The sequence below is a fragment of the Ranitomeya imitator genome, chromosome 5 (assembly GCF_032444005.1).
Source record: "Ranitomeya imitator isolate aRanImi1 chromosome 5, aRanImi1.pri, whole genome shotgun sequence".
Classification (NCBI taxonomy): domain Eukaryota; kingdom Metazoa; phylum Chordata; class Amphibia; order Anura; family Dendrobatidae; genus Ranitomeya; species Ranitomeya imitator.
This window is the reverse complement of record NC_091286.1, coordinates 279,634,125-279,661,108: the sequence shown is the minus strand read 5'-3', so window position 1 is coordinate 279,661,108 and position 26,984 is coordinate 279,634,125. Positions and strand designations below refer to the sequence as shown.

The following is a 26,984-nucleotide window of genomic DNA, read 5'->3' as shown; positions in this document are numbered from 1 at the left end:
TAACACAACCTATTCTGACGTCTGAAACCTTGTAGTTCCATTCCAGACAGAATCCTATCACACTGCATTGGCTCAAGAATTTGCTCTGAGGATAACGCCATAGCGCGCACAGTTCTGCGCTCCCGCAAGCGCCGATCAATCTGAATGGCCAGAGACATAGAATCACTCAGATTGGAGGGTGTGGGAAACCCCACCATAACATCTTTAACGGATTCAGAAAGACCCTTTCTGAAAATTGCCGCCAAAGCATCATTATTCCATTTAGTCAATACAGACCATTTTCTGAATTTCTGACAATACAATTCTGCCGCCTCTTGACCCTGAAACAGGGCCAACAAGGTCTTCTCAGCTTGATCCACCGAATTAGGATCATCATACAGTAATCCTAACGCCTGAAAGAAGGAGTCTACATTAAGCAAAGCAGGATCCCCAGATTCCAGGGAAAATGCCCAATCCTGTGGAACACCACACAGCAGGGAAATGATGAATTTAACTTGTTGAATGGAATCACCGGAGGATCGAGGTTTCAATGCAAAAAACAGTTTACAGTTGTTTTTAAAACTCAAAAATTTGGACCTGTCACCAAAAAACAAATCAGGAGTAGGTATCTTCGGTTCTAAAGCAGGAGTCTGAACAATGTAATCAGAAATACCCTGTACTCTAGCAGCAAGCTGGTCAACACGAGAAGCTAATTCCTGAACATTCATGCTAGCACAAGGCTCTTCAGCCACCCAGAGATAAAGAGGGAGGATAAGACAAAACAGACTGAAGAAAAAAAAATGGCTCAAGATCTTTCCTCCCTTCTTCTGAGATGCAATTAACTCATTGTTGGCCAGTAGTACTGTTATGATCAGGTGGCCTTGGAGCAGCATGAAATGACCTTCGCTGGAGCAGTGGTAACTTTACTGACCGCAACCCCTGATCCTATCACCGCAACTAGAATTAGCCGTGGGGTGTGCCTAACTAGACCTAGACACCTCGACACAGCCTAAGGACTAAATATCCCTAAAGATGGAAATAGGAAAACTCTCTTGCCTCAGAGTAGACCCCCAAAGGATAGGTAGCCCCCCACAAATAATGACTGTGAGTAGGAGAGGAAAAGACACACGCAGACAGAAAACAGGGATAAGCAAAAGAGGCCACTTCTACCTAGATAGGAAAGGATAGAACAGGATACTATGCGGTCAGCATAAAACACTACAAAATATCAACAGCAGAAAAATACAAAAACTCCACCAGCTAACTAAAGATGTGGAGAGTATATCTGCGACTCCAGCGAGTCCAACTAGACTGAGAAAAACATCAGGCACAGTCTAGCAGGAACAAAATAGAAACAAGATAAGCACAGAAAATAAACACACAGCAGTGTGTCTAAAAAAATGAAGAAAACACTTATCTTAGCTGAATTGGCAGCAAGCAGGAGGGGCCAGGCAGAGGACCAACACTTCCAAAGGAACATTGACTACTGGCAAGGACTAATGAGTCCTGCACAGCTAAATACCCCAGTCCGAGCTGCAATTAGCAGAAACACCTGTCCAAGACTGCTGCTCAGGAACAACCGCATTACCATCAACAACCACCGGAGGGAGCCCAAGAGCAGAATTCACAACAGTGGGCTGTGTTATATACTGCCTGGCTGCTATATACTACGTGGGCAGTGTTATATACTGTGTGGGCTGTGCTATATATTACGTGGGCTGTACTATATACTATGTGGCTGCTATATACTATGTGGCTGCTTTATAGTACGTGGCTGTGCTATATACTACATGGCTGTCTGTGTTATGTGGGCTGTGCTATATACTACGTGGCTGTCTGTGTTATATACTACGTGGCAGTGTAATATACTACGTGGCAGTGTTATATACTACGTGGCTGTGCAATATACTACGTGGCTGTGCTAAGCGCGACGTACATACATACATATTCTAGAATACCCGATGCGTTAGAATCGGGCCACCATCTAGTTGATCTATAATCACAATGCTGTGCTACCTATGTACAATATGACATTTCAGTGCATGCCTTTTAAAAAATATGTGACCTAAAGAAAAGTTGATACCTAATATTAATGGCAGTCCTTTGTAATTCAGGGCTGCTAGCCCAGTGTTTTTTCTCCCTTTTTACAGTTATTAAAAGAAGCTTTCTACAAGAAAACTAATGTATTGTATAATATTACTGGCTACAAATGTGACTCAAGTCTAATATATCAATTCCAAAATACAGCTTAGAGTAATTATAGACTGTGTCCTATTATGTTACTTTCTAATTGAACTCATGATTCATAAAGTACATTTTTTGTAGTGTGTTTCCCAGACATTAAAATATGTTGTCAGTATTAGTTGTGTAATCATTGAACCCTAATGGCAAACAATATACAGTGGGGCAAAAAAGTATTTAGTCAGTCAGCAATAGTGCAAGTTCCACCACTTAAAAAGATGAGAGGCGTCTGTAATTTACATCATAGGTAGACCTCAACTATGGGAGACAAACTGAGAAAAAAAAATCCAGAAAATCACATTGTCTGTTTTTTTAACATTTTATTTGCATATTATGGTGGAAAATAAGTATTTGGTCAGAAACAAACAATCAAGATTTCTGGCTCTCACAGACCTGTAACTTCTTCTTTAAGAGTCTCCTCTTTCCTCCACTCATTACCTGTAGTAATGGCACCTGTTTAAACTTGTTATCAGTATAAAAAGACACCTGTGCACACCCTCAAACAGTCTGACTCCAAACTCCACTATGGTGAAGACCAAAGAGCTGTCAAAGGATACCAGAAACAAAATTGTAGCCCTGCACCAGGCTGGGAAGACTGAATCTGCAAAAGCCAACCAGCTTGGAGTGAAGAAATCAACAGTGGGAGCAATAATTAGAAAATGGAAGACATACAAGACCACTGATAATCTCCCTCGATCTGGGGCTCCACGCAAAATCCCACCCCGTGGGGTCAGAATGATCACAAGAACGGTGAGCCAAAATCCCAGAACCACGCGGGGGGACCTAGTGAATGAACTGCAGAGAGCTGGGACCAATGTAACAAGGCCTACCATAAGTAACACACTACGCCACCATGGACTCAGATCCTGCAGTGCCAGACGTGTCCCACTGCTTAAGCCAGTACATGTCCGGGCCCGTCTGAAGTTTGCTAGAGAGCATTTGGATGATCCAGAGGAGTTTTGGGAGAATGTCCTATGGTCTGATGAAACCAAACTGGAACTGTTTGGTAGAAACACAACTTGTCATGTTTGGAGGAAAAAGAATACTGAGTTGCATCCATCAAACACCATACCTACTGTAAAGCATGGTGGTGGAAACATCATGCTTTGGGGCTGTTTCTCTGCAAAGGGGCCAGGACGACTGATCCGGGTACATGAAAGAATGAATGGGGCCATGTATCGTGAGATTTTGAGTGCAAACCTCCTTCCATCAGCAAGGGCATTGAAGATGAAACGTGGCTGGGTCTTTCAACATGACAATGATCCAAAGCACACCACCAGGGCAACGAAGGAGTGGCTTCGTAAGAAGCATTTCAAGGTCCTGGAGTGGCCTAGCCAGTCTCCAGATCTCAACCCTATAGAAAACCTTTGGAGGGAGTTAAAAGTCCGTGTTGCCAAGCGAAAAGCCAAAAACATCACTGTTCTAGAGGAGATCTGCATGGAGGAATGGGCCAACATACCAACAACAGTGTGTGGCAACCTTGTGAAGACTTACTGAAAACGTTTGACCTCTGTCATTGCCAACAAAGGATATATTACAAAGTATTGAGATGAAATTTTGTTTCTGACCAAATACTTATTTTCCACCATAATATGCAAATAAAATGTTAAAAAAACAGACAATGTGATTTTCTGGATTTTTTTTTCTCAGTTTGTCTCCCATAGTTGAGGTCTACCTATGATGTAAATTACAGACGCCTCTCATCTTTTTAAGTGGTGGAACTTGCACTATTGCTGACTGACTAAATACTTTTTTGCCCCACTGTAGGTTATTGCATACAGTAGACACACAAAGAGCTGGTTATATTGGGCAAATTACGGAACAGTTTGAATAGGATTGTGTAGATTAATGTACAGATTTGTTTGTTAATAAATATACTGTGGTCGTGATAACATGAGTTGCAAGAGCTGGCGTCATCATCACCCGTTCTCTGCAAATCATGCGCGCAGCTCTCTTTAGCCACTTAATTGCTCCTCTGAAGCCGCTTCTCGGCTTTAGAGGTGCACTACGCATGTCCAGAAGCAAAGAAGATGTCTGATGTCCATGTAGGAGATGAAGATCAGCAGGAACAAGAGGAGCAGCTATCTGTACACATGCGCAAGATTTGTAGAGAGCTGGCCATTATGCTGGCTCTTGCAAATCATTAGATATGAGATTCAGAGAGGGACGACTAGTCTGGGGAAGCTAACGTCCCACCAACTAGTCAAAGGGCTAATTAGCATAAGAAAAATGGATTTTCTAAAGCCTTTTTTTAAACATGAGTTTAGGTGACTAACAGTATGTGCAGTAGGTTGTGAAGCCTTCAGCCGGTTGTAGAAGTAGCAATTGGAGCTAGATCCAAAGGCTGCTGTTTAACCACTTAGCGGCATTGAATCAATTCAGATATTTCTATTCTGGTCTCCCTCTTCACTACACGGCATGATCACAGGATGCCTATTGGTTACTATGGCAGCCGGCAACCTACTAGTGGCCCCTGCCATGGCCATTGGGTACTCCTATGGAGAAAAACCACAGGTAGCGGGTTTGTGTGCCCTAAGGTGGAGCAAATAAACAAGTAAAAATGAATTTAAAAACGGTGGTGTTAAACCAATAAATATAACAAAAACTACCGTATATAAGTTGGTTTCACCATAATCTTACTGACCTGAAGAATCATGTTGCCTTGTCATTTTAACAGCACCCAAAAAGCTGTAAAAATGAAACAAAAAACCTTGGACAGAACTGCTTTTTTTGACCATTTCACCTTACTTTGAATTTGATTCCCTTTTCCAGTATAGTTTGTGAATGGTGTCATTTAAAACTACAACTTGTCCCACAAAAAAGCAATCCTCACACAGTTATGTCAGCTGAAAAATAAAAAAGCTATAGCTTTTGGAAGAAAGAGAGGAAAAAACAGAAGTGTAAAAATGAAAAGTGTCTCCAAAGTGAAGTGGTTAATGTGATGACCCATTCCATGGCAGGTGAGTGCTGACTCAACATGTTCAGATTGTTCGTTTAGATCCTTACATAAAATAAACATTAGCCTAGTAATGTATTATAGAATAAAATATTATATTACAAGTTAAAAAAAGTATTTTTCCACTTTGTGTTAGTTTTTATGTAAAATAAGTATGCTGCTTGTGTTCAGAAAGATCCTTTCTTAAGGTTAACAAAGATATACAAGCATTTGAATTCCTAATTAGAAGCATCCAAAAGATGCACGATATATACTGTATGTACCTAGACAAAAAACTGTCATGGAGATATGTTACAAAGGGATTTGACGCTACAATTTATGGCTACATTGTTTCTAGATTAAAGAGACTATTCCAGGTGAAGTGAAAGCTGCGTTGTTCCTGTCCACCATGCAGTGGTCGTCTGATATTCCGTTTGTGACCTGGGCATAAATTATGTCAAGGACCTTCTCTACACTTATTTGTGAAGAGTAAGACGCATCAAGCTAAATATTTGAGAAGTGAGATAGAATGTTATAACTGTGGTACCTCCACAACATTTAGAGACCAATTTGTGTGGTTTTTTTTGTTTTTCCAACAAATTTTATTGATTTTCTAAATTTAATAGAGCTGAAGGGTAAAGGGTAAGGGAAAAAAAGGGTGAAAGGAAAAGAAAAGATAGGCATACATATATATACTGTAGCTTACACAAGCAGAAAACGACTGTAGCTTACTCAAACAGATTAAACTTAGCTCAGTATCAAACCTAATATAACTGTCGCTTCTCAATTAAAAAGTAAGTATGTTGTATGATGTATATAAGGGCCTGTCCTGTCTGGAATCACCTAAAGGTGATCCTAGGACATTGTGGCGGCAAAGTACGGTTCATTTACAAGCCACACTTGAGGAATAAATGGAAAACAGCTTTTCTAGGAACTGGAATAATAAAGTTACCGACTTCAATAAATGTTGATTGTAGTACTTTTCACTTGGGACGTAGGTTTGATTTGGACATAGAAAGGAGACCAGGAGAGCCCACGGAGGAAACTATGCCGGCACATTTCAGGAAGTCAACTCCTTCCGTTGGAGAAGAAATAGTAATCAGTTTAGATGTGAATTTAATTTGTAGCGTAGAGAACTGAGTCCAATTGTAGGGTATTCTGGCTTTTAGAAGCTCACGTGTAGTGGATTGAAATAATTTCTGCTTTTGCAGGGTTTCTTTGGAGAGGTCTTTAAAAAAGGTTAAATGACTATACGGAGAAGAGAGGAATCTTGGCTCTTTTGATATACCCAGTAGTGTGTTTCTTACCCAGTTGGGGTAAAATGAGACAATAACATCTGTAGCAACGTGGCTTTTTTTGTGTTCTATTTATCCACTTCCTGAAGTTACGCTCAAGATAGTACACTTTAGGTAGTAGAATTGTTATGGTTGTTTAAATATTTTAATAAAAATTAAGTTTTATGGATTTATCCCTTTTTCAGTGATTTTGATAAAAATTAAGTTTCATGGATTTATCCCTTTTTCAGTGAGTCCCAATATATCATAATTATGATGCAGTGTACACCCAAAAATCTATCTTTCAGGACTTTCACTATATTCATTACATGATTTTGACACTTTCTACACCTCTGACAAGTGTGTCTTAATTGAATGAGCATTGTTGTCATGAGTGTGTCATGCTAACCTGGGAGATCTGAGGGTAGATGATCACTGCATATTTTTAATTGAAGACCTTTTATTTAGCCTGTGTACTTGGATCTCATATTAAATGAATTTACCTTCCTTTGGAGCTGAAGAGGTTAAACAACCATTTCTATGCTGGTCACAAACATGCAGCTCCTTTTCAGCTGCTTCTGATCTGGTCATTAACTCTTCCTATAAAACCTGGCCAGACCCTCTCTGTCCTGCCAGTGAAAGCTCTGCTTCCTTGCTCTTAGGAGACGCTGTGCTGAATAGGAGTTTGTCATGATCCAGTTAAGGGTTTGTCTTCTGCTATCATCTCTCTGGACTGGTCATGTGGGGGTTTGGAGCTGGCTGGGCTTTTTAACTCCTCTGTGGTCTGCTGGCCAGCATCAGTAATAGTTCATGCTTACAGGCTAGAGCAGCTGACCGTATACCCTGGTAATCCTTCTGCCTCTGACTTCCCGTATAAGACCCGTTCCCTATCCCTGATTTAGTGTTCATCTGGTTGTTTTCCTGATCTCTGTGCCCTGCCTCACAACAAGGGTTTTAACATACAGTTCAACATACTAATTGTACCACTCAGAAATGCCTCCTCAAGCATTAGATGTAGTTCAACAGAAAAGCCTTGTTTTCCATCTCTGATACCATGTTCCCCGATCGGCTTTGACTCTCTGGCTTGTACCCCGACTTCGTCTTACGTCTCAAGTTTTGGATACCGTGCTCCTGTTTGGCTCTGACTTCTGGCTTGTCTCTGACTACGTGCATTGTTGTTACTTCTGGTACTTCTGCTCCTGACAGGTTCTGACTCAGCTCATCTGACCACTCTTTTGTCACCTGTGACACCTGTCCGGCTGCTCAGTGTTGCTGCGCTGTGAGTGTGCGGTCTCTCTTCCCTCGCCAGCACCCCCGATGGGGGTTGCACTACACTGCAGTGCAGCCACATCACATTGTTGTTGCTATTGGAGACTCATCTTCCTGTGCTGAGTAGTAAAGATAAGTAGTTAAAGTTTGTAGTTGGAGTTGTGGTGTTCTTTTTTTTGCTGCTGTACATGTGTTTTTATCTCTTGCTCCCTTTACCCATTTAATTTATTACTCCCTGTCCATCATAGAGGTTTTCTGTTATCCCTGTTTTGGCTTTGTGTCTGTCTTACCTTTAATTTCTGTCCAATGCCTCATGGGATGTGGGAGGGGACAGATTAGGATTTATACAGGAGCATAGTAAGGTCAGAGACTCAGGCCTCTCTACCTTCAAGAGTACCAGTGGGATAGGGATAGTTAGGGTCCCAGCTCCAAGGACAGTTTGAGGCCCCTCTTCCTTACTGAAGACTGTCACAGTGTGACAACTGCCTAATAGAATGGGCTTTGCATAAAGAAGCACTCCCATGAAAGTTTTATCCTCTTAATATGCAACTTTCATTATTTTCAGAAACTAATTTCATCTTTCCAGTCTAATTTATCATATCCCCAAAATGCTATTTTACTCCGATCTCCTCCACTATGATCACTAATTCCTATTCTTGATGCAAATGAATACAAACTACCAACGTGTAAATTAACACAATTTAAAAGATAAATTAACACAATTTAAAAGAGGCAACGCAAATTCCAAATCACTTACCTGTATGCTAATAAATGTGGTATACTGGTGTGCTTTTACCACTAAATATGTGGCTTCTATGTCTATTATGCCCAAGAACATATACTTCCACCATCTTCTTTTCAAAATTGCCAATAAGTTTTCTTCCCCTAAAATTGAACACAAAAGTACAAATAATTCAACAACGTTTCCAAATCACAAAGGAGATTCATTATTTTTATACACAAAAAACCATACATTTTAGTAATCTTGCTTCTGGTGCATTTTTTCCTCTCTACCCTTATAATTCAGGATGACTGGTTGAATAGAGAGCTATTTATATTGGATGCTGAAGCACCAGCAAATGAGATGAGACATTTTACTGTAAATTGATAGAAGTTGTTCCAGTATATGTCTGCTTTCAGTGTGTGAAGAATACTAGTGCCCTCAATACTGGTAAATCTTAATGGCAATTTATTTCACAATGGAACATCTGTAATTCAAGCGTTTCTGCATTTCAACGGAAATCTGAATTGTAAAAAGTTACTATACAATAAAGGTGAATTTTATCTCTAAGGAATATAAAATAGATCCTGTGCTTCATTATACACTTTCTCAATATATTCTCTCATTAATGGAACGCTGAAAGGTCACAATTTTCATGATGCAGGCCTCCTAATTGTTTGCAGCCTATCTTCCAGCACGACAAATCCAAACTTAAAAAAGAAATAAAAGTTGCAAAAAGATGTTAGATTTAGACAGATATACATAAGTTATAAAGTTATACAGTGTTACCTCTGTTCTATTTGGACACACCTTCTTATTTAAAGATTTTTCTGTATTTTCATGACTATGAAAATTGTACATTCACACTGAAGGCATCAAAACTATGAATTAACACATATGGAATTATATACTTAGCAAAAAAGTGTGAAACAACTGAAATTATGTCTTATATTCTAGGTTTTTCAAAGTAGCCACCTTTTGCTTTGATGACTGCTTTGCACACTCTTGGCATTCTCTTGATGAACTTCAAGAGGTAGTCACCAGGAATGATCTTCCAACAATCTTGAAGGAGTTCCCAGAGATGCTTAGCACTTGTTGGCCCTTTTGTCTTCACTCTGCGGTCCAGCTCACCCCAAACCATCTCGATTGGGTTCAGGTCTGGTGACTGTGGAGGCCAGGTCATCTGGCGTAGCACCCCATCACTCTCCTTCTTGGTCAAATAGCCCTTACACAGCCTGGAGGTGTGTTTGGGGTCATTGTCCTGTTGAAAAATAAATGATGGTCCAACTAAATGCAAACCAGATGGAATAGCATGCTGCTGCAATATGTTGTGGTAGCCATGCTGGTTCAGTATGCCTTCAATTTTGAATAATTCCCCAACAGTGTCACCAGCAAAGCACCCCCACACCATCACACCTCCTCCTCCATGCTTCACGGTGGGAACCAGGCATGTAGAGTCCATCCGTTCACCTTTTCTGCATCGCACAAAGACACGGTAGTTGGAACCAAAGATCTCAAATTTGGACTCATCAGACCAAAGCACAGATTTCCACTGGTCTAATGTCCATTCCTTGTGTTCTTTAGCCCAAATAAGTCTCTTCTGCTTGTTGGCTGTCCTTGACAGTGGTTTCCTAGCAGCTATTTTACCATGAAGGCCTGCTGCACAAAGTCTCCTCTTAACAGTTGTTGTAGAGATGTGTCTGCTGCTAAAACTCTGTGTAGCATTGACCTGGTCTCTAATCTGAGCTGCTTTTAACCTGTGATTTCTGAGGCTGGTGACTCAGATAAACTTATCCTCAGAAGCAGAGGTGACTCTTGGTCTTCCTTTCCTGGGGCGGTCTGTTATGATCAGGTGGCCTTGGAGCAGCATGAAATGACCTTCGCTGGAGCAGTGGTAACTTTACTGACCGCAAACCCTGATTCTATCACCGCAACTAGAAGTAGCCGTGGGGTGTGCCTAACCAGACCTAGACACCTCGACACAGCCTAAGGACTAAATATCCCTAAAGATGGAAATAGGAAAACTCTCTTGCCTCAGAGTAGATCCCCAAAGGATAGATAGCCCCCCACAAATAATAACTGTGAGTAGGAGAGGAAAAGACACACGCAGACAGAAAACAGGGATAAGCAAAAGAGGCCACTTCTACCTAGATAGGAAAGGATAGTACAGGATACTATGCGGTCAGCATAAACACTACAAAATATCCACAGCAGAAAAATACAAAAACTCCACCACCTAACTAAAGATGTGGAGAGTATATCTGCGACTCCAGCGAGTCCAACTAGACTGAGAAAAACATCAGGCACAGTCTAGCAGGAACAAAATAGAAACAAGATAAGCACAGAAAATAAACACACAGCAGTGTGTCTAAAAAAATGAAGCAAACACTTATCTTAGCTGAATTGGCAGCAAGCAGGAGGGGCCAGGCAGAGGACCAACACTTCCAAAGGAACATTGACTACTGGCAAGGACTAATGAGTCCTGCACAGCTAAATACCCCAGTCAGAATTGCAATTAGCAGAAACACCTGTCCAAGACTGCTGCTCAGGAATAACTGCATTACCATCAACAACCACGGGAGGGAGCCCAAGAGCAGAATTCACAACAGTACCCCCCCTTGAGGAGGGGTCACCGAACCCTCACCAGAGCCCCCAGGCCGGTCAGGATGAGCAAGATGAAAGGCACGAACCAAATCAGCGGCATTGACATCAGAGGCCGAAACCCAAGAATTATCTTCCTGGCCATAACCCTTCCATTTGACAAGGTACTGAAGCTTCCGCCTCGTAAAACGAGAATCCAAAATCTTCTCAACCACATATTCCAACTCCCCATCGACCAACACAGGGGCCGGAGGATCAACAGAGGGAACAACGGGCTCCACATATTTCCGCAACAAAGATCTATGGAAGACATTATGGATAGCAAAAGAGGCCGTAAGCGCCAGACGAAAAGACACCGGATTAATAATCTCAGAAATCTTATAAGGACCAATAAACCGAGGCTTAAACTTAGGAGAAGAAACCTTCATAGGAACATGACGGGAAGATAACCAAACCAGATCCCCAACCCGAAGCCGGGAACCAACACAGCGACAACGGTTAGCAAAACGTTGAGCCTCCTTCTGAGACAACACCAAATTGTCCACCACCTGAGCCCAAATCTGTTGCAACCTGTCAACCACAGAATCCACACCAGGAAAGTCAGAAGACTCAACGTGCCCAGAAAAAAAACGAGGATGAAAACCAAAATTACAAAAAAAAGGCGAAACCAAAGTAGCCGAACTAGCCCGATTATTAAGGGCAAACTCGGCCAATGGCAAAAAAGCCACCCAATCATCCTGATCAGCAGACACAAAGCATCTCAAATAAGTCTCCAAAGTCTGATGAGTACGCTCGGTTTGGCCAAAAAACAACGGAACCAAATCAGAAGAAGAAGGCAATTTAGGCAAAGGCACCAAATGAACCATCTTAGAGAATCGGTCACAAACAACCCAGATAACAGACATCCTCTGGGAAACAGGAAGATCGGAAATAAAATCCATAGAAATATGCGTCCAGGGCCTCTCAGGGACCGGCAATGGCAAAAGGAACCCTCTAGCATGGGAACAACAAGGCTTGGCCCGCGCACAAGTCCCACAGGACTGCACAAAAGACCGCACATCACGCGATAAAGAAGGCCACCAAAATGACCTACCAACCAAGTCTCTGGTACCAAAAATGCCAGGATGACTGTTATGAACAGGTGATTCAGAACCACAATGGACCTAGTGGTTAAGAGCACACAAAGTGACCTGATAGTTACTAACATAGGACGACCTCTGAGACGTGGGAACTCTGCTGACCGCAATCCCTAATCCTATCATACCACACTAGAGGTAGCCGTGGATTGCGCCTAACGCTCCCTATGCAACTCGGCACAGCCTGAGAAACTAACTAGCCCTGAAGATAGTAAAATAAGCCTACCTTGCCTCAGAAAAATTCCCCAAAGGAAAAGGCAGCCCCCACATATAATGACTGTGAGTTAAGATAAAAATACAAACACAGAGATGAAATAGATTTAGCAAAGTGAGGCCCGACTTACTGAATACACCGAGGATAGGAAAGATAGCTTTGCAGTTAGCACAAAAACCTACAAACAACCACGCAGAGGGGCAAAAAGACCCTCCGCACCGACTAACGGTACGGAGGTGCTCCCTCTGCGTCTCAGAGCTTCCAGCAAGCAAGAAAAACCAATATAGCAAGCTGGACAGAAAATATAGCAAACAATAAGTAACACAAGCAGAACTTAGCTTATGCAGGGCAGACAGGCCACAAGAACGATCCAGGAGAGAGCCAGACCAATACTGGAACATTGACTGGAGGCCAGGAACAAAGAACTAGGTGGAGTTAAATAGAGCAGCACCTAACGACTTAACCTCGTCACCTGAAGAAGGAAACTCAGAAGCCGCAGCCCCACTCACATCCAACAGCGGAAGCTCATAGACAGAACCAGCCGAAGTACCACTCATGACCACAGGAGGGAGCTTGACCACAGAATTCACAACAGATGACCAGCCAACACAGAACAGTGAACCTCAGAAATCACTCTACTAGTCCATCTGTCAGGAACAAACCACTTACCCACAGGACAACGATCAAGTTTGTCAGCCTGAAATTTCTGAAGAACCCATCGTAAATCAGGAGAAACGGCAGAAAGGACCACCCCTTCCTTCAAAATACTGACTGGTTCCAAGACCTCAGGAGAATCAGGCAGAAAACTCCTAGAGAGGGCATCAGCCTTAATATTCTTAGAACCTGGAAGGTACGAGACCACGAAATCAAAACGAGAAAAAAACAAGGACCATCGAGCCTGTTTAGGATTCAACCGTTTGGCAGACTCGAGGTAAATCAGATTCTTATGATCGGTCAAGACCACAATACGGTGCTTAGCTCCCTCAAGCCAATGTCGCCACTCCTCAAACGCCCACTTCATAGCTAACAACTCCCGATTGCCGACATCATAATTGTGTTCAGCAGGCAAAAACTTACGGGAAAAGAAGGCACACGGTTTCATTAAGGAACCAACAGGATCCCTCTGAGACAAAACAGCCCCTGCCCCAATCTCAGAAGCATCAACCTCAACCTGAAACGGAAGAGAAACATCCGGTTGACGCAACACAGGAGCAGAAGTAAAACGATGCATAAGTTCCTGAAAGGCGGAGACAGCCGCCGGGGAACAATTCGCCACATCAGTGCCCTTCTTCGTCAAATCAGTCAAGGGTTTAACCACGCTGGAAAAATTAGCAATGAAACGGCGATAAAAATTAGCAAAACCCAAAAATTTCTGAAGGCTCTTCACGGATGTGGGCTGAATCCAATCATGAATGGCCTGAACCTTAACCGGATCCATCTCTATAGACGAGGGAGAAAAAATAAAGCCCAAAAAGGAAACCTTCTGCACCCCAAAAAGACACTTAGACCCTTTCACAAACAAGGCATTGTCACGAAGGATCTGAAATACCATCCTGACCTGTTGCACATGAGACTCCCAATCATCGGAAAAAATGAAAATATCGTCCAAATATACAATCAGGAATTTATCAAGATAATCCCGGAAGATATCATGCATGAAGGACTGAAAAACAGATGGAGCACTAGAGAGTCCGAATGGCATCACAAGGTATTCAAAATGGCCCTCGGGCGTGTTAAACGCAGATTTCCATTCATCACCCTGCTTAATACGAACAAGATTATAAGCCCCCCGAAGGTCAATGTTAGTAAACCAACTAGCTCCCTTAATCCTAGCAAACAAATCGGAAAGCAAAGGTAAAGGATATTGAAACTTGACCGTGATCTTATTCAAGAGGCGATAATCAATACAGGGTCTCAAGGAACCATCTTTTTTAGCAACAAAAAAGAACCCCGCTCCCAACGGTGAAGAAGATGGCTGAATATGCCCTTTCTCCAAAGACTCCTTAATATAGCTCCGCATGGCGGTATGTTCAGGTACAGACAGGTTGAAAAGTCGGCCCTTAGGAAACTTACAGCCTGGAATCAAGTCAATAGCACAATCGCAGTCCATGTGTGGTGGAAGGAAACTGGACTTGGGCTCATCGAATACATCCTGAAAATCAGACAAAAACTCCGGAATTTCAGAAGAGGGAGAAGGGTCGATAGACATCAGAGGAACATCATTACGAACCCCCTGACAACCCCAACTAGTCACAGACATGGACTTCCAATCCAAAACAGGATTATGTACTTGCAACCATGGAAAACCCAGCACGATAGCATCGTGCAAATTATGCAACACCAGAAATCGACAATCTTCCTGATGGGCTGGCGCCATGCGCATGGTCACCTGTGTCCAAAACTGGGGCTTATTTTTAGCCAAGGGTGTAACATAAATGCTCCTTAAAGGAATAGGGTTCTGCCAAGGCTGCAAGGGAAAACCACAACGCCTGGCAAACTCAAAGTCCATTAAGTTCAAGGCGGCGCCTGAATCCACAAACGCCATGACAGAAAATGACGACAATGAACAGATCAAGGACACAGATAACAGAAATTTAGGTTGTACAGTACTGATGGTAAATGAACTGGCGATACTCTTGGTCCGCTTAGGGCAGACAGAAATGACATGGGAAGCGTCGCCACAATAATAACACAACCTATTCTGACGTCTGAAACCTTGTCGTTCCGTTCTAGACAGAATCCTATCACATTGCATTGGCTCAGGAATTTGCTCTGAGGATAAGGCCATAGCGCGCACAGTTCTGCGCTCCCGCAACGCCGATCAATCTGAATGGCCAGAGACATAGAGTCACTCAGATTGGAGGGTGTGGGAAACCCCACCATAACATCTTTAACGGATTCAGAAAGACCCTTTCTGAAAATTGCCGCCAAAGCATCATTATTCCATTTAGTCAATTCAGACCATTTTCTGAATTTCTGACAATACAATTCTGCCGCCTCTTGACCCTGAGACAGGGCCAACAAGGTCTTCTCAGCTTGATCCACCGAATTAGGTTCATCATACAGTAATCCTAACGCCTGAAAGAAGGAGTCTACATTAAGCAAAGCAGGATCCCCAGATTCCAGGGAAAATGCCCAATCCTGTGGATCACCACGCAGCAGGGAAATGATGATTTTAACTTGTTGAATGGAATCACCGGAGGATTGAGGTTTCAATGCAAAAAAACAGTTTACAGTTGTTTTTAAAACTCAAAAACTTGGACCTGTCACCAAAAAACAAATCAGGAGTAGGTATCTTAGGCTCCAAAGCAGGAGTCTGAACAATGTAATCAGAAATACCCTGTACTCTAGCAGCAAGCTGGTCTATACGAGAAACTAATTCCTGAACATTCATGCTAGCACAAGGCTCTTCAGCCACCCAGAGATAAAGAGGGAGGAGAAGACAAAACAGACTGGAGAAAAAAAAATGGCTCAAGATCTTTCCTCCCTTCTTATGAGATGCAATTAACTCATTGTTGACCAGTAGTACAGTTATGATCAGGTGGCCTTGGAGCAGCATGAAATGACCTTCGCTGGAGCAGTGGTAACTTTACTGACCGCAAACCCTGATCCTATCACCGCAACTAGAAGTAGCCGTGGGGTGTGCCTAACCAGACCTAGACACCTCGACACAGCCTAAGGACTAAATATCCCTAAAGATGGAAATAGGAAAACTCTCTTGCCTCAGAGTAGATCCCCAAAGGATAGATAGCCTCCCACAAATAATGACTGTGAGTAGGAGAGGAAAAGACACACGCAGACAGAAAACAGGGATAAGCAAAGGAGGCCACTTCTACCTAGATAGGAAAGGATAGTACAGGATACTATGCGGTCAGCATAAAACACTACAAAATATCCACAGCAGAAAAATACAAAAACTCCACCACCTAACTAAAGATGTGGAGAGTATATCTGTGACTCCAGCGAATCCAACCAGACTGAGAAAAACATCAGGCACAGTCTAGCAGGAACAAAATAGAAATAAGATAAGCACAGAAAATAAACACACAGCAGTGTGTCTAAAAAAATGAAGCAAACACTTATCTTAGCTGAATTGGCAGCAAGCAGGAGAGGCCAGGCAGAGGACCAACACTTCCAGAGGAACATTGACTACTGGCAAGGACTAATGAGTCCTGCACAGCTAAATGCCCTAGTCAGAATTGCAATTAGCAGAAACACCTGTCCAAGACTGCTGCTCAGGAATAACTGCATTGCCATCAACAACCACCGGAGGGAGCCCAAGAGCAGAATTCACAACAGCGGTCCTCATGTGAGCCAGTTTCTTTGTAGCGCTTGATGGTTTTTGCCACTGCACTTGGGGACAATTTCAAAGTTTTGCCCAATTTTTCGGACTGACTGACCTTCATTTCTTAAAGTAATGATGGCCACTCGTTTTTCTTTACTTAGCGGCTTTTTTCTTGTGATTATGCAAATTCTAACAGTCTATTCAGCTGTGTATCCACCAGACTTCTGCACAACACAACTGATGGTCCCAACCCCTTTTATAAGGCAAGAAATCCCACTTATTAAACCTGACAGGGCACACTTGTGAATTGAAAACCATTCCCGGTAACTACCTCTTGAAGCTCATCAAGAGAATGCCAAGTGTGTGCAAAGCAGTCATCAAAGCAAAAGGTGGCTACTTTGAAGAACCTAGAATATAAGACATATTTTCAGTTGTTTCACACTTTTTTGTTAAGTATATAATTCCACATGTGTTAATTCATAGTTTTGATGCCTTCAGTGTGAATGTACAATTTTCATAGTCATGAAAATACAGAAAAATCTTTAAATGAGAAAATGTGTCCAAACTTTTGGTCTGTACTGTACATTATACAGTTGCTTGACTGTACAATCACTTTGAAATTTCACCAATTTAAAGAAAACCTGCCAGTACGATTTTGTAATGTAAAGTAAAGACATGGCCGGAATGGTGCTGTAATACTGAATAAATTGATACTTTTGTTGAAACAATCGTTTTTGGTGTTCTTCTTTAATCATTATTTGAAGTTTTCTGCTAATTAGATTTCAGTGCACAGGGGCTGGACTCCATAATGGGTCTTTGTCTCCCTGTTTGTGATTCCTTGGTCTTGTGCCTGCCTCCTGTCTGTAATTCCCAAGCTCTTCTGCCTGCCTGCAGACTTTGAATGTCCTGCCTCTGTTTGAGACTTCAGTTTTAACCTGTCATTCACAGACTGAAGGCAGGCGGAGTGGCTGGGGAATCACAGACCGGAGACAGGTGGAGTGGCTGGGGAATCACAGACCGGAGGCAGGTGGAGTGGCTGGGGAATCACAGACCGGAGGCAGGTGGAGTGGCTGGGGAATCACAGACCGGAGGCAGGTGGAGTGGCTGGGGAATCACAGACCGGAGACAGGTGGAGTGGCTGGGGAATCACAGACCGGAGGCAGGTGGAGTGGCTGGGGAATCACAGACCGGAGACAGGTGGAGTGGCTGGGGAATCACAGACCGGAGACAGGTGGAGTGGCTGGGGAATCACAGACCTGAGACAGGTGGAGTGGCTGGGGAATCACAGACCGGAGGCAGGTGGAGTGGCTGGGGAATCACAGACCGGAGGCAGGTGGAGTGGCTGGGGAATCACAGACCGGAGGCAGGTGGAGTGGCTGGGGAATCACAGACCGGAGGCAGGTGGAGTGGCTGGGGAATCACAGACCGGAGACAGGTGGAGTGGCTGGGGAATCACAGACCGGAGACAGGTGGAGTGGCTGGGGAATCACAGACCGGAGGCAGGTGGAGTGGCTGGGGAATCACAGACCGGAGACAGGTGGAGTGGCTGGGGAATCACAGACCGGAGGCAGGTGGAGTGGCTGGGGAATCACAGACCGGAGACAGGTGGAGTGGCTGGGGAATCACAGACCGGAGGCAGGTGGAGTGGCTGGGGAATCACAGACCGGAGACAGGTAGAGTGGCTGGGGAATCACAGACCGGAGACAGGTGGAGTGGCTGGGGAATCACAGACCGGAGGCAGGTGGAGTGGCTGGGGAATCACAGACCGGAGGCAGGTGGAGTGGCTGTGGAATCACAGACAAGGAGGAAAAGACCTAGTGTGCATCAAAATCTAATTAACAGGAAACTTCAAATGCTGATTAAAGAAGAACACCAAAGCCGATTTTTTTTCACCAAAAGTATCAATGTAATTAGTATTACAGCACCATCACATCCATGTCTTTACTTGACATTACAAAATCATGCTGGTTTCCTTTAAGGAGTTGAAACCTTTTAATATAATTAGTTATAAGATACTGAATTGTGGACAAATATGACATCTATGGATTTACAATTCTGACCTCAAATCCCTCAGCATAATCTGCTTGTTCAGTTTCTTTGTATAGTCTGTTTCGACGATTTATATACACCAAGCATTATACAATAAACTACGTTTAATTATTGAAAACTGACCTACTATAAAACTATCACAGTAGCTGACATGCATGTCTGTTAGCAAACTGGTCCCAGCAGCGACCAGCAGAATTCTAAATGCAGGCTGTAACAATGAACTAGTCCAAGACAAAGTGATTATATGTACCGTAAAAGGTTCTGATTTTATTCCCGGCTCAATGCTGAGACATCCCAAGCAGATGTGACTTTATATTGGTTTGTATAAGCAGTTAAAAGGGGAAATAACTATTGACTTACAAAACTGACAACTCTGGCTAATATCCGGCAGTAGTATTTGTTAGGGCTTTCATGGTAATCCATTATTGATATCTATGCTGCATGTTGGAACAGGGGTGTAACTAATAGGTGCAGGGGTTGCAATCGCCCCAGAGCCTACAAGGTCCCACAAGCTTCAAGTTACGTCACTGTGTTGGAGTATTATGTATCACTTCTGCATGGTTTAACAAGTGACATTGCCCAAGATCACTGCAAATGCAGGAACCACTGTATTGGACAAATAATTTCTGAGAAAGCTTGAACTAGCCAGCTGAAATAAAGGGAAAGCCATGCAGATTCATGACACTGAACGTCTCCCTTCAAATGTTTATAGTTATTCTATAATTTATATTTTCTTATTATTTTACATATTTGTGCTGCTGGAAAATTCAGTCATTGTCAGATGGCAGAAATACCCTGAGACAATATGTGCTGGCACCTTCTGTTGTGCCTTTCGACTGCAGTCATGTAGAAGTGCCACAAGACCTCAGGCATACCCGTTATTTACAATTCTTTCTTCCATCTCATTGACCATTGGCCTGTTCTCAATTCAGAACTTAACCAGACTGACAACATCATCTGCAGAAGTCACAATGCATGACTTACTAACTTTCTCGAGTCAAGCAGGTTGATCTTGGTCCCAAATATAATGAAAACTTATGGCACATTGTAAATTAGGCGCAGTGAGACGTGATAACTTATTTCAGTAGATTTTAATCATAGTAATGTTTAGTGGGAATTGTCAGCTGCAGGGTTACCCTCCAGGTACTGAGGAGCAAACAACAAGAATAAGGATGCAAATCCTCCAGGAATACATAACGTTTAATCTTAATAAATGCGAACATCTGAAAAAAATATTTTCAAAATAAAATGCTCTGTTTCCTCTCTCCAGAGAGCGGTTTCAATGAGAAATTGCTTCTAATTTATTGTTCCCACTCGTTGTAATTGTTGGCACTTCAGTACTCTGGATTATCAGGGGCTAGCTGTCTAAAACAAGTGGTTTGTGCAAAGCATTAACCAAAGAATATTTATTGCACAGGAAGATTGTGAAGAAGAACCCAAATGAAGTCTCACTTGAACACAATATAAAAGAATTGATCCCAGCTTCTGATGGCTCTTTCTTAACTATAAAGAAGATAGGGGCCAAGTGTCAGCTGTCCCTATATGTGGAGCACCCGGTATATACATATTCTATAATATGGGTGTCTCATGCTGAAAAGTTTATAGCATAATGTAAAAACGTATTAGCAACCACAACTACTGCCATATTGGATGAGTTCTGAGGAAAAGATGGGAGGCAGTAACTGAGACATCTGATGTCTTTAGATTGCAAGATATAGAGAAGATACTAAGCCATTCTTACTACTTAAAGAGTTTTTCCAGAACTAAAATATTGTTTAGCATCTGAGCAGTGGGGATCAGACTAACACCACCTCTGATGATTAGCTGGCTGAGTGCACCCCATCCATTGTTTACTAAGCACAGTGCAGTTCATTTTGTAGTTGTTGCTCTTTGCTCTCCACCTACCTGCAGCTTATCCCCATTTATGTTTATAGGACTGATCTGTAATACAAAGTACAGTCACTCTGGACCTGTTGGACAATTAACTGGATGCATCGATTACAGAAGTAAAGTAGCCACTAGTGATGATCTAGCGTGCCCGGATAAGGTGTTGTCCGAGCATGCTTGTGTACTAATAGAGTATCTTCCTTGTGCTCGAATATTACGTTTAAGTCGTCGTGGCTGCATGTTTTTTAGGCAATCCCTGCATGTCTTGGGGCTGTTGAACATCCTCGAGACATATAGCCACAGCGACTCGAACATAGTATTCTAGCACACCGAAGATACTCTATCATAAATCATTGTGGTTTGTACTGATCAAGAGGTATGATCACCTCGAAACACGTTGACAAATAAAACCGCATCCATACCACATCTGGTCTCCTATTATCCTCGGCAGCGTGGGTTTCTTATCCACTTCCATCTCCAAGTAAGGATACTCTATTAGCACACGAGAGTGCTCAGATAACACCTTATCCAAACACGCTCGCTCATCACTAGCAGCCACTTAATCAGGTGATCAATGGGAACTTGCACTCTGACCTCCATAAAAAGATATCTAGCCTACATATTTATCTTACATTAAAATAATTACCGGTAATTCCTTTAAGCCCAATTTTATAAGTATTCACTAATACAGTATAGAACAAATCTGTGTTTGTTTCTGACATGCCATAGTTTCTCTTCTTATACAGGTCATTCTGCACAGAATCCGTGCAAAACGAGAGGCACAAGGTGTGCACCATATTTGGGATCTCAATAATACATTCTATGAGATACACCATGTGCTTGATGCCTTATTGACTGTCTTTAGTTATTTCCTACTCAAGTAAAGTATAAGGATTGACTCTTGGAGGGGCAAAGTTAGTGTATGTACAGTACGACTGTTATCTTTGGATCTTAAATAACCAAAATGCAGCACTGGTCCACAAGGCAAAACTTGATGTAAGTGTGTATGTTACAAAAGCTAAAAAAGATCAACACAACCCAAAGATAACAAAGAGGTCTCCATCCACAGCTGTCAGTAACACACTATGTCCATACAATACTAGAAAGAAAATAAAAAGTTACTTTGGCGGCTGAAACCTAAACATTTATATGAAAGACTGGCTATGTTGAGTGACTACGGGACATTTCCACTAGTCTTTCTTACGCCAGAATTGCCAGATGGCCATTGCAGTTCTGGATTTCATATAATGCCACTTTATGATATTAACTCTTAATCCATTTCTGTGAAGATTAACTGTAAGGAACTCAAACAACTTTGTATTAAACATTTAAACTATTTAACTAATGTTTAATGATTCCTGGAGTAAAAATTCATTTAGTTAAAAGATAAAGTGGTAATGTGCATCAAGTACATTTGTCTTCATATAGAGCCATAGAGCATGTTGACAAGGGTTGTCTTCATGAGTGAAGCTGTTTAAAGAGTTTATTTTCACAAATATTTTTTAAATCTAATTAAAGGGAACCTGTCACCCCAAAAATCGAAGATGAGCTGCAGCCACCGGCATCATGGACTTATCTACAGCATTCTGTAATTATATTATACTCACCCAGGGGTGGTCCCCTGCGGTCCGGGTCCGATGGGCATCGCAGTCCGGTCTGGGGCATCCTATCTTCTTACGATGACGTCCTCTTCTTGTCTTCATGCTGCAGCTCTCTCCCAGGCGTACTTTGTCTGCCCTGTTGAGGGCAGAGCAAAGTACTGTATGCGCAGGCGCCGGGAAAGGTCAGAGAGGCCCAGCTCCTGGGTGCTTATCTACAGCATTACAGAATGTTGTAGATAAGCTCCTGATGCCGGTGGCCGCAGCTCATCTTCGATTTTTGGGGTGACAGGTTCCCTTTAATATCTCCCCCGGAATGGAATGACTGCACCCAGCTACATGTTAACTATTGGGGGCACAGTGCCAATCACGCTACCAGAAGAATATTTAAGTAATGTTTGACATCCTAATTACAAAAAGGGTGTTAAGAAGCACTTCCCCCGCAGTATGTCTCAACTTACTACAAGTACTTTTGCACCCCAATTGCGGACTGTACAGAAAAGGCGATATTGCATTTTTTAGTATGCTGCATTAATGTCACATAACTGCACTCTGTGATGTCTTTAGTGTGGATTCTGTGCCTGCTGTTGCTGTTTATTATGCTGCTTCAGATGTTAACACAAATTTGTGGAAATGTGAACAGTCATGGTTGGTCTACATCTGCTGGATTGGCTGTAGTGGAAGATGTGTCGGTCCCAATTATACTATTTCTACTCTCGTGAAATTTACAAGTCTACCATTCTATGATTCTATTATTCTATGGTTTTTTATCCTGAACCCAGCTATAATACTAGCAAAGATGGTGAGCTCTTTTCTTTTCCTATATTTTCACCAATAATGTCTTAACTTCCAATGTGACCAGGCAACTATCTTTAACATCATCATCATCCAATACCTACTCAGACAGCTAGGTGCTGACAGAATATTCAGTAAGCTTTACATTCAGTTCCAATTTACATTTAAGTTCTGTCCTTCCTGGCTTGGTCTTGCAGTTAACCATTTTCTGTTGTAAGCATAACAATTTCTTCTTTGTTATACTGGTGATGCAACAGTGTGTAATTTTGTAATTTTTTTCTGCAAACAAGTATTCAGTTTGCTTGTTCATCACTTCTGCCTGTTCTTAATTGTTTGCTGTTTTCCTATGTCTCTGCCATTGACCATATATCCATTTGTTTGCTGCTAGTGCTGGACTGACTATACTTCTACATTTCCTGGCTTCAGGCTTTGTTTCTTGCGGTGTTTTCCTAATCCACTTGTCTGCCTGCCATCCTGCATATCCTGCTGTCTTGGTCCTTGCTGTCCAATCTGGCAGGTTCCACCTGCTGTGCTATTCTCTTAGGTCCAAATGGACCAACAGCTTAGAGAATCTGCCTCACAAGGCGAGTTTTTGTGGTTGCCATTACATAGTTTATAACGGCGATTGCAACACTGGGGTCGGTAACAACCGACCCAAATCATGTTCTCTAGGGTCTCAGCTACCCCCGGTAGCTGAGACCTCGGAGAAATTCCGACTCAGGGGGGCGCTATATACTTAATTCTCAAAAGTACCCTTAACTGCGGCCGTTAAAAGGTGTATCAGCGGTCGTTAAGGAGATAAATGATGTATCTATAACTAGAATGTATTATAGCAGTTGACGGACAATGCCTTCAAGCTCTGCAAATAAATGAATAGATCCAGTCTTTTGAGATTATTGTTAGACTACATAATTGCTGTTGTACCGACTGAAAACTTCCTTGATACGTACCAAGTTTCCACGTTTTACTTTGTTAGAAAAGTGTACTTTTATTGACATATTGCGACAACACAGACCACTGTATACACAGTTTATTTAGCAAAGAAATTAAAAGTCAGCATTAAAACACGTAACAAGGAAAATAAACGATGCCTATTATTGAAGAAGCTGACCCAGGACAAGGCTTTTGTTACCCATTAGCACAAGGTGATTGCACAACTAATATATTGTGGTAATCTGCAGGCAATATCTTGATGTATGGGAATTATAGCATAAATGGTTCAGTGGTGTTGACTTTACATTCGTGGCTGAAGATAAGACAGGTTCCAAACGCTCAGTCACCTCTCTCCTGTGGCTTTGTACAGAGCCCCATCATAAATGACCAGGCTACATGCCTGTGTTGTGTAAGACTGCAGATGGCCATCTCCCTGTTCTGGCAGAAGCGAGAGCTGTGTTTAGCCTAGTGGTGCAGAGTTAAATCTAATGAGATTCAGCTGTAGAAATAACAAGCACCTGCTCGGAGTCTGACATAATGGTTGCCATCCAAAACAATGTTTACTGCAGCACTCGGCGCATGTTAAAACAAAGCAGACTGTTACTGTCCGGTAATGGCGCAATGTTCAGAGCTATTGCCTTTCATCAAAAAGAATGCTTTTCAATGATGCTGTCATGGGTTTACCACAAGAGAGAGGGGCCAGTAGACGGCATCATCTGATTTCATGTACTGCTGCATCCAGGGGCGGACTGGGCCGGGTGGCAGGAATGCATATGCCCCCCGGGCCGGTGCCTGAGCAGCTGGACAGGGCCGCTGGAGGACCGGCAGCGATTTCCGCCAGCCGGCCCTTTAAATCTTGTAAAGGCAGGTCCTGTGTGTGCGCGCGCGCATTGCCGGCGGCTGAGAAGCGCCGCGGCGGCCGTGCTAGTGCACGAGCACGGCCGCGTTCCTAGGTCCTGCGCGCGCTCGTCTGCTGCCTGTGCCAGCGCAGGCACACAGGAGATCAGACCACGAAAGATTTGAAATGTCCCGCGCGCGCGCATAGGGCGCCTCCAGGCTCCACCTGACTGTGTGTGCGTCTGACGCTGGCCGGCCTGCACCAGCGTCAGAGAAAACTGGCTGCTCACCACTGCCTGTCTGCCTGGGATCCTCTTCATCGCCGACGCTGGCCAGGACCCGTCCCACCTCAGCCCTTCATCCTCCCGACCTCACCAGGGACCTGGGTTAGTCCCAACTCCCAAGATGAATTTTTTTTATGTATATACAGCAGTTGCACCTATATAATGTGTATAGACTGCTATATATGCATTATATAGGTGATACTGCTGTGTATAATCACTATACTACCTATATAATGTATGTATAGCAATCTATATCTTATATAGGTGACAGCTACTGATGCATATATATACCTTATATAGGTGACACTGTGGGGTGTGTTTATGTATATATATATGTACATGTATACACAACAGCAGTATCATCTATATAACATATATACATCAGTAGCAGTATTGCCTATATAACATATAGACTGCTATACGTAAATTATATAGGTGGTATAGTGATTATAAACAGCAGTTGCACCTATATAATGTGTATAGACTGCTATATATACATTATATAGGTGATACTGCTGTATATAATCGCTATACCACCTATGTAATGTACGTATAGCAGTCTATATGTTATATAGGTGACACTGCTACTGATGCGTATATACCTTATATAGGTGACACTGTGGGGTGTGTGTATATATCACACCACTGTATACACAGCAGTATCACCTATATAACGTATATACACATCAGTAGCAGTATTGCCCACATATATAAGATACAGATTGCTATATATACATTATATAGGTGATACTGGCTGCTACTGCTGTATATAATCGCAATATCACCTATATAATGTATATACAGCAGTCTATATATAGGCAATACTGCTACTGATGTGTATAGTTGTAGTATCACCTATATATTGTATGTGATAATGTGACTGCTGTACATACATTATATAGGTGAAACATATATATATATATATATATAATCAGTTTCACCTATATAATGTATGTATGTACAGCAGTCACAGTATCACATACAATATATAGGTGATACTACAACTATACACATCAGTCGCAGTATCAACTATATATTGTATATACAGTAGTTTCAATGTGATATATATTCAGCAGTCGCGGTGTCTCTTATGTGATGTATGCATCATAATATAGTATAATGCTGTCTTAAATATGTATATATATATATATATATATATATATATACAGTATATAATTGTCTAAGGGTCACTTCCGTCTGTCCTTCTTTCTTTCTGTCACGGTTATTCATTCGCTGATTGGTCTCGCCAGCTGCCTGTCATAGCTGCCGCGACCAATCAGCGACGGCCACAGTCCGGAAGAAAATGGCCGCTCCTTACTCCCCGCAGTCAGTGCTTGGCGTCCGCATACTCCCCTCCGGTCAGCGCTCACACAGGGTTAATGGCAGCATTGACCGCGGTGTAACGCACTCGGTTACCGCCGCTATTAACCCTGTGTGACCACATTTTTACTATTCATGCTGCCTATGCAGCATGAATAGTAAAAATATCTAATGTTAAAAATAATAAAAAAATAAAAAATAGTTACATACTCACCCTCCGGTGGCCCCCCGGATCAGGAACCGGCCTTTTCCGCTCCGCGCGACGTCCCGGTGACCGCTGCATGCATTGCGGTCTCGCGAGATGATGACGTACGTTCTCGCGAGACCGCAATGCAATCTTCAGACCGGACTGCACGCCAAGCATCGGGGAACGGACGCTTCGATCCGGAGGCTCCAGGAGGTGAGTATGTAACTATTTTTTATTTTAATTCTTTTTTTTTTTAACAGGGATATGGTGCATACTACGTGACTGGCCAATATACTACGTGATTGTGCTGTATACTACGTGACTGGTCAATATACTACGTGATTGTGCTGTATACTACGTAACTGGGCATACTGCCCAGCCACGTAGTATATTGCCCAGCCATGTAGTATATTGCCCATTCACGTAGTATAAAGCACAG

The 26,984-nt window shown here is 42.6% G+C and overlaps 1 protein-coding gene across 1 annotated transcript in view; it reads right to left on the bottom strand.

Moving 5' to 3' along the window:
- The window catches only part of SLC35F1 (solute carrier family 35 member F1), a 692,218-nt gene that overhangs the window by 159,399 nt on the left and 505,835 nt on the right, over positions 1 to 26,984 (bottom strand). The window contains exon 3 of the mRNA XM_069767980.1: positions 8,456 to 8,583. Within this exon, the coding sequence (XP_069624081.1) occupies positions 8,456 to 8,583 (128 nt within the window). The remainder of the gene's footprint in view (positions 1 to 8,455; positions 8,584 to 26,984) is intronic.